This window comes from Gossypium hirsutum, chromosome A07 (assembly GCF_007990345.1).
Source record: "Gossypium hirsutum isolate 1008001.06 chromosome A07, Gossypium_hirsutum_v2.1, whole genome shotgun sequence".
Classification (NCBI taxonomy): Eukaryota; Viridiplantae; Streptophyta; class Magnoliopsida; order Malvales; family Malvaceae; genus Gossypium; species Gossypium hirsutum.
The window spans coordinates 13,063,310-13,072,682 of record NC_053430.1 but is presented as its reverse complement, the minus strand read 5'-3'; the positions used below and the strand labels follow the sequence as shown (position 1 = coordinate 13,072,682).

The 9,373-nt window shown below is 33.2% G+C and overlaps 1 protein-coding gene across 1 annotated transcript; it reads right to left on the bottom strand.

The window, feature by feature from the left end:
- Positions 1–700: 700 nt before the first annotated feature.
- Positions 701–2,002, bottom strand: LOC107937300 (uncharacterized). The gene is made up of 3 exons (XM_016870163.1): positions 1,931–2,002; positions 1,282–1,738; positions 701–1,149 (listed from the first exon to the last, which is right to left on the bottom strand). Exons 1-3 carry the CDS (start codon positions 2,000–2,002, stop codon positions 701–703), a joined length of 978 nt encoding a protein of 325 aa, XP_016725652.1.
- Positions 2,003–9,373: the final 7,371 nt, after the last annotated feature.

The following is a 9,373-nucleotide window of genomic DNA, read 5'->3' as shown; positions in this document are numbered from 1 at the left end:
TTTGATGTACCTGAGAACTCTTTTGGCAGTTTGGAAGTGCTTTTCATTGCAGCAGTGTATGAATCTTGAAAGCAAACTTACAGTAAACATAATGTCTGGTCTAGTGGCAGTTAAATAGAGCAAACATCCAACTAGACTTCTATAGGTTGATTCACTAACCTTCTCAAAATTGCCTTGGCTTAATAGTTTCTCTCCAAGGGCAATTGGTGTACTTGTTGCTTTACAATTCAGCATGGAGAATTTGTTTAGAATTTTTAAGGCAAAAGCCTTCTGATTTAGAAAGATCCCTTGCTGAGTTTGGGATATTTCCATGCCAAGGAAGTAAGATATTTGTCCCAAATTAGACATTTCAAACACTTGTTGCATTTTGCACTTGAAGTCTATCAGCATTGCTTGGTCTCCTCCTGTTACTAACAGATCATCAACATATAGAGACACTATCAGTTGAGTTTCACTACCTTGGTTTTTCACATACAAAGTAGGTTCACTAATACTTATTTCAAATCCAAGGCTAGCTAGATAGCCATCGATCCTACTATACCAGGCTCTTAGAGCCTGTTTCAAGCCATACAAGGCTTTCTTCAGTTTGTACACCTTGTTATTGACCAACAATTTTGAAGCCTTTAGGCTGGTCAACATATATCTCTTCTTCAAGGAATCCATTGAGGAAGGCTGACTTCACATCTAGCTGATGGATTTTCTATTGCATATGTGCTGCTAAGGCAACTAGCAGCCTTATGGTGTCAAGTCTAGCCATTGGTGCAAAGGTTTCAAAGTAGTCAATGCCATACTTTTGGTTGAACCCTTTTACAACCAGCCTTACTTTCAATTTGTTCAAGCTTCCATCAATATTGTGCTTGGCTCTAAACACCAACTTCACTCCAATTACTTTTCTTTTGAGTGGTCTTTCAACTAGCTGCCAGGTCTGATTCTTCTCAATTATACTGATTTCATCAGCCATTGCCTGTTTCCAGCCTTGATGAGCTTCAGCTTCTTCAAAGCAGCTTGGTTCAATAGCAGCCACATGAGCTCTTTCATAAATCTCAGCCAATGGTCTAGTGCCTCTGACTGGTCCATCGTCAATGTCTATTTCAGGACCATTTTGATCAACTTCAGTCTGATTTGTTGCAAGATCTTCAGAGACTGCGTCTGGTTCATTTTTATCCCAGTTCTAACTTGACTTCTCATCGAATACAACATCTCTGCTCACAGAGACCTTATTTTTTAAACGATCATGTATCCTATAACCCTTCCTGATACTACTGTAGCCTACCAAAATACCAGGTTGAGCTTTCTTAGCAAGCTTGTCTCTTTTTGCTACTGGAACATGAGCATAACATACACATCCAAAGACTCTTAGGTGAGCCAATGATGGTTTGAACCTGAACCAGGCCTCGAATGGAGTTTTCTGAGCCAAAGCCTTGGTTAGGAGCTTGTTTTGGAGGTAAACTGTAGTGTTAACTGCTTCTGCCCAAAACGTCTTAGGCAAATTTCTTTCAAAAATTAGGCATCTGGCCATATCTAGCAAGCTTTTGTTCTTTCTTTCACTTACACCATTTTTTTGAAGTGTATAAGTGTTGGTGAGTTGGTGTTTGATGCCTGCTTCATCATAAAATAGATGTATCCCGGATGAAGTATACTCAGTCCCATTATCAAACCTCAATGTCTTCAACTTGCAACCTGTTTCACTCTCTGCTGCAGCTTTAAACTTCAAGAATATTGAAGCCACTTCTGATTTCTGTTTTAAAAAATAAATCCAGCAATATCTTAAGTAATCATCAATGAATAAAATGAAATACTTGCTGCTATTTAGAGATTTAGTCTTCATTGGACCACACACATCAGTGTGTACAAGTTACAGTCTTTTAGAAGCTCTCCAAGCTTTGTTTGTAGGAAATGGTAGTCTACCTTATTTTCCTAACTGACATACTTCACAAACTTCTTCCTTTTCAATTGAGTTAGTGAAGTTTTCAACTAGATCTTCTTTGGTTAGCTGAGTCATTGAGCTGTGGTTGACATGACCAAGTCTTTTGTGCCACAGTTTGGATTCATCCTGAGCAGCTGTGTAGGCATTGTCTGCGTCCTTGTTCTAGTCCACCACAAAGCTTTTGTCAGCCATGGTCACTGTCATGAGCTTGGATCCATTTGGATCACTGATTAGGCATTCTTTGCCTTTGAACACCATAGAATAGCCATTTTCTAGCAACTGAGCTATACTGAGCAGGTTTCTATCTATTTCAGGCACCAAAAGTACATTTGAAACAAGTTTGGTACCTGTAGGAGTGTCAATCAAAACATCTCCCTTGCCATCTGCTTTGATGAAGTGTCCATTTCCAACATTCACCCTTGTTGTGAAGCTTCTGTCAATTGACTTGAAGATAGCAGCATCCGAAGTCATGTGGTTTATGCATCCACTGTCAATCAACCAACCTTTTGTGGCTTTTCTTTTGGCTACTGAGCAAGAAACTGCAAAGACTTGCTCTTCTTGGTCACTGCCTTCTTCTGCAACTCGAGCTTCAGCTCTTAGCTATTGAGGTTGATTTGGCCTCTATTTGCCTTTATTTTTGCAAACTTTTTCTGCATGACCCATCTTTTTGCAGATTTTGCACTGCACATCAAGTCTAAACTAACATAATTCACCTGGATGACTTAGCCTTTTAAAGTGTGGGCAATGTGGATATTTTCTTGCACCATCTATTCTAGGCTTATCTTTCCAGGTTTTCTTCCCCTTATAGGCAGAGGAGTTTGTGGCTGGTCTGCTTTTGGCTTGGAAGGCACAGTCTACTTGCTCTCCTTTGCTCTTGAGCATAAAGAGCATTGATCAGCTCTGTCAAGGATATGTTGGTCAGGTCCCTCGAGTCTTCAAGAAATGAAATCTTTGCCTCATACCTTTCAGGTAAGGTTGAGATCACCTTCTCTACAATTCTTGCTTCACTAAACTGTTCTCCAAGTAGCCTTATGCTGTTTACTACGGCCATGATTCTCTCTGAGTATTGCTTTATTGTTTCTTCCTCTTTCATCTTCAAGTTTTCAAAGTCTCTTCTTAAATTCAATAGCTGTTGCTGCCTTGTTCTTTCAGTCCCTTGGAACTCCTCCTTCAGTTTATCCCAGACCTGCTTTGGTGACTCACAAGCCATGATTCTTGTGGAAATGACATCAGACATACTGTTTTGGATACATGACATTGCTTTGTGCCTTTTGGTTCTTTCATCAGAATGCTGCCTTATCTGAGCCACTGTTGGGTTAACTCATAGAGGTGCTGGTTCAGCTTCTGAGTTGATAACCTCCCATAGGTCAAATGCCTGTAGGTAAGTCTTTATTTTTACTACCCATGTGTGATAGCCTTCTCCATTGAAGACTGGTGGTGCTGCTGGTGAAAAACCTGAGGAAGACATGGTTTTAAGGATTGAAATATGACATGTCCACTAAGAATTTGGCTCTAGATACCAATTGTTGGGTTTTTGAACAATTTATCCGGATGAAGTATGGACTTCAGTCTGGAGCTTAAACAACAATGTAAAGAATTTGGATGAAGAATGAAGAAAACTTGAAAAATTCAAGTCAGGAGATTTGAGCTTGAAAAACAGAATGAAATTGAAGGCTCGATATTTGCAGGATAAACAAAACAGAATTTTACTTGGTAAAAGAAAGCAAAAATTGAAAGAGTATTTTTTGAATGATTTCTGTGAAATTCATTGATTAAAAGATGGCATACTGCCAGTACATATACCAGTCATAAGTTGGTCAGCTTTGACAGGTTTCACTTACTATTTTTAGTCTTCATTGCAACTTGCACAACTTGCAAATTACAACTTGCAAAATTAGATAAGTTGATCTATCAATCTTATCAGCATCAAATGCATTAAATACACTACCTACTTAGTTCTAATTTAACTAAGTTACAAAATATTACTTAAAGTAACAAAATGAAACTGAAATTGAACAGTAGCATCAACTTCAGTAACTGCATGTACTTGATCTTCATACTTTATCCACATAACTTATGTTGCATGGTCTGCTCCTTAATTGCTTTATCTGCTGCATGCATGCCAACTTCAACAAATACCCAAATCAGTCTTACGGGAAGTCTGAATATTGCGTTTCACTGTATCAATGTGCAAACCAAAATGACTCCGTAACATCTTATCCCACTGCTTCAATTGAGACGCACAGGGAAGCACTTTACTTTAGACATCACTTTGGTCGCACCTCACCCAAGATTCGACAATTAAATCCAAAAAATCATCTTCTACTAACCACTTAATTCTCCAATTTAAAAAGTCTCACTTTATGTTGAGGGGTTGAAGATCTTGCGATAATTTTGATGGGGTTGTGATCCAAATATGCATCAACAAAGTTATAAAATTTATAATACCGGAAAATTTGAGCCCATTCCGCTTTAATAAAAGCAAGATGTAACCGCTTAAGAACAAAAGCATCGATCCAAAATAAATAGGCTACTTTTGAATTACTAAAATTTTATTAAAATGCTTTCATGCTGGTTTCGTAAAAGAATAAAAATCATTAATTACAAAGAAGATAATTTCATATTTTTCATTAAGAAATTGTTACGTGAATAAAAAATCTAAGTGATAAAAAAATTATTAATTAATAAAATCATAATTATATTTTGTAAATATTTAATTTGTAAAAGTTAAATTTGTTTCATAATCAAAGTATATATATAAACAAATTTAGACTACATAATTTATGACGGTTGACATATATTTAACGCTTTTTTAATTAATTGATTATTTGAATAGTTTTAATATTAGATGAATAATTATGCGTCTTTTTAAAAATATTTTTATTTAGAAAAGACATCTATTGGAAGATTCCTCTATAAAGAGACATGAAAATTCCTATAAATAAGAATGAAATTTCATTTGAAAATGACACCAACAAGTTCTAAAAATTATTTCTATATATCCTTCCTCTATTTTCTAATATTATTAGATTATTCTATAATCTATTAATGCAAAAATTTTTTGTAGAAATTGAGTTTCTTGTTATACATTGCTTAGTGCTTAGTGAACTATTCTCGTTAGTGCAAAACACAAATAGTCATCAGTTTCATTGTATCCTCGAGATTAATTTGCTTGAAATTCTTTTGCACATCGAATATAGGTGGAGTGAATAAAATCTTAAAGATAGTGACTTAATACATGCCTTGGAGCCTTATCCTATTTCTTCATTTTCTGTTCAAAAATTTCGTTTATGTGTTCGAGGTTTTCCTCACCGGAGCTTTGTACTAACAATTTTAAGGCTCTATTTTCATGATGACTATTACAACACATGAAAGTGGAACACTAAGGGAGTTGGCTTCTAACTTTGTCAAGCTTGATTGGTTTGACAGTGGTAGAAAAAGATGCACTTCTTTTTATCAACTTTGAAGATTTTCTATGTTTTGGATACTCCAATATCAGAAGAGAATGAAAATGAATCTATTGCTGCAACTCGAGAAAGGAAAAACTGGGACAATGCTGATTACATGTGCATAGGCCACGTACTGAATGGCTTATCCGATGGTTTGTTCGACACCTACAAGAATGAGGTCACTGTTAAGGAATTATGGGACAAATTGGAAATAAGAAGTATGACCGAAAATGATAAAAAAAAATCTTGTTAATTGTTTCAGTAATTATCAAATTATTGATGGTTGTTCTATTATTGAACAATTTCGTGATATTAAAAAAATGTTAAATCAGTTTAAGCAATATGATATGAAAATGGATGAAATGATTGTTGTATTCTCCATTATGTACAAATGTTTCAAACTTGTTTTTGAGGTAAATAAGTTTATTCTGTCTAAGGGAGGAATTTTTATTAGGGAAAGGGTATACGTATGAGGGCATGTTCAAACTCAAAATTATTAATAAGAATAAAAATACTATTTCTATTTAGATGGTTGAATCTTCTTATTTATGACATTATAGATTAGGTCATTTGAATTATATTTATGACATTATAGATTAGGTCATTTGAATTATAGAAAATTGAATGACATGAATAAATTAGATTTAATTCCTATTTTTAATAATATTATTAAAAATGCAATACATGTATGTTGACTAAAATTATAAGAAACCATTTCTCTAAAGTTAAAAGAAAACAAAGTTGCTTAATTTGATACATAGTGATTTATATGACATGCATAATAATCCTACATTAGATGGAAAGTAGTATTTTGTTACTTTTATTGATGATTATTCTAGATACTGTTATGTATATTTATTGCATTCAAAAGATGAAACGCATGAATTTAAAATTTATAAATCTAAAGTTGAACTTCAGTGTGAATCATTTATCAAGTGCTTAAGACTGGATAGAGGTGGAGAAGCTATTTTGAATCCACTAGAATTATCCATCAAGTTTCAACCTCTTACATACCATAACAAAATAATTAGCTGAAGGAAAAATAGAATTTTGACTGAAATGATAAATTCAATGTTATTATATTCAGGTCTTGGAGAAGGTTTTTAGGGAGACGCTGTTCTAATGACTTGTCATATATTGAATAGAGTTTCTAATAAAGAAACTAAAATAACCCTCTATGAACAATGAAAGAAAAGGAAACCAAGCCTTAATTATTTGAAGGTTTAGGGATGTAGAGCTATTGTCAAAGTTCCAACATATAGGTTCATGGTAATTGAAATAAATGATTCAATTTCAATTAATACTGTTATTGAATCAAGAGATGCTATTTTTGATGAAAAGAGATTGAATTCTATTTCAAGACAATTAAAGCCACAACAATTGATTCATTTTTCAAATGAGAATGATATTCTATTGGACAAGTTGATAATAATGATGAATCTTGCTAGAATTAAGAGAAAATAAAAGGATTAAAAGGGTTGAAGATTATGAACCAGATTTCATTATGTTCCTTGTAAAAGGAAAATGTGAAAGTATTTGCAATATGATACCTTATTGTTATAATACAGAGACAATTAAATCTCAAAACTCTACTTTTTAGACAGAAACAATAAATTAACTACTTTTGAATTACTAAAATTTTATTAAAATGCTTTTTAGTAAAAGAATGTAAGTTATAATAACCAGTTTCTTTTTAAATTAATAAATTTTCTATTAATTAGAGAGAATAAAATTTCATATTTTCCATTGGGAAATTGTTACATGAATAAACAATCTAAATGATAAAAGAATTATTAATTAATAAAAGAATTATTAGATTGTTCTTGCAAATTGGGAATTCTATGCACTACTCCATAAGTACTCTTTCCAAGAACCTTGATCTTCATTACTTAGATTGTTCCCTAAACCCTAATTTGTTCTAAGAAAAAAGAATAGAGCTTAAAGTAACGGAGGTCAAGGTTCTTGAAAAGGGTACTTATGAAGTAGTTCATTTAGTGAAAATCGTAGCTCCTGTTTATAATTAGATTTATGCCGTCAAACCTGTCAACGAAGGTTACTTTTTTTTTCCATGTAAGGAAAAAGAAATCCTTCTAAAGTTTGTTGATTGTCCCAATATTGTTCAATGTTATAGTTGTTTTACGAGTGTTGAGCAAGGACGAGGAGAGGTTTACAATATGTTCTTTGAATATGCTCCAGGAGGTAGTTTGTTAGACATGATGAACAAGTATGGTGGTAAAATCCCAGAAAGGGATGTTAACTATTATACCCAAATGATATTGGAAGGACTTTTGGATGTTCATGAGAAATGATTCATTCACTCTGATCTAAAACTCGGTAATATTTTGGCTTTCTCTCTTCAATATGGTACTCGTTTACCTACTCTAAAGATTACCGATTTCAGGTTAGCTGAACAACAAGGGGTAAAAGATACAAGGTTTGGGTTTCGAGGTACAAGGTATTACATGTCTCCTGAATCGATTGCCGGGGAAGTTAGTGGTGCATTGGATATATGGTCATTGGGTTGCATTGTGGTTGAAATAATTACGAGGAGATTGCCATAGGACACTCATGATCGAGATGATTTAAGAGACAAGCTATTGAGGGGAGAATCACACAACATTTCGGGAGACATGTCGAAGCTAGGAAAGAGTTTCTTGAGAGAATGCTTTACTATCGATCCAAACAAAAGGTGGAATGCTACCAATGTAACAGCCTGATTTTGACCCTATTCGGAATGGTGGTTTCAGGACCACGAATTCGAGTTTAAAAAAATTTTAAAATTATTTTTGGTGTTTATAACGTGTGAATTTGTGTGTGCTAAATTTTCGTTTTAAAATTTTATCGTTTGAATGCCCGATTTAAAAAAAGGGCTTAATCGCGTAAAATAAAAATTTAATGATTTAATAGAAAATGGCCGAATTGAATATGTATTTTTAATATGGAGTATTTTAGTGGCAATTTTAACATATTTAAATAGATGGACGGTAGTGGCCATGTTTTTTAATGGTTGAATATTTGTTTATAAATGTTATTTAGGTAATTTAATAAAATAATTTAAGTTATAATATAATAAAAAAAAGAAAAGAAAACATGCATGTGTTTATTTTTCTGACTGAAACTAGTAAAAGAAAAAAAAAGAGAAAGCAAATGATATTCGGCCATTGTTGATTCAAATTCAAGGTTAGTTTTGTTTCGATTTTTGATAATTTTTACGTTTTTTAGATTGTTGCTAAGTTATCTACAAAGCCCATGCTTGAATTTTTTATTTTGATTAATATTTTGAGTTATGCCATTGTTAAAAGCTTGTGATTTTTGTTGTTTGATGATGGAAAAGAAAAGATATGTGATAGATTAACATGTATTGTATTGGAATTTTTGATGATTTTGAGTAATTAGGACTAAATTTCAAAAATAATAAATTGAGGGACTAAAATGTGAAATAAATAAAATGTATGGACTTGTATGAACACTAGGAGTATTCGGCCTAAGCATGGTGTGTGCAAATTTTGCATGTTTTGTGTTTTGTGCAATTTGGACTAAATTGTAAAAAGTGTAAAATGTTAGGAGTAAAATGGTAATTTGTCCATTTATGTGTTTTTGGATTAAATTGAATGAAATTATGTTGAATTATTTTATTTTTAATATATTTAGATCAAGAACTAAAGAAATCGGGCTTGGATCGAGAGAAAACAAAAATAGTTGAATAGTCGTTTTATATCGTTTGCCAATATCCAAGGTAAGTCTATAAGCAAATAGACGTTGTTAATTTTAATTAAATGTGATTTATATATGCTGAAATGAAATATGTGATTATATATGTGAGTTAGCCGAATGTGCATAAGCTTGGAAGCTATGTTAACGAATTTATTTTAATTGAGTTATGACGTCTGAAAGCCCCGTAGAACCATAGGATTCCGATATGTGTTTTCGTGTAAGACCATGTCTGGGACATTGACATCGATATATTTGGTTACGTGTAAGACCATGTCTGGGACAT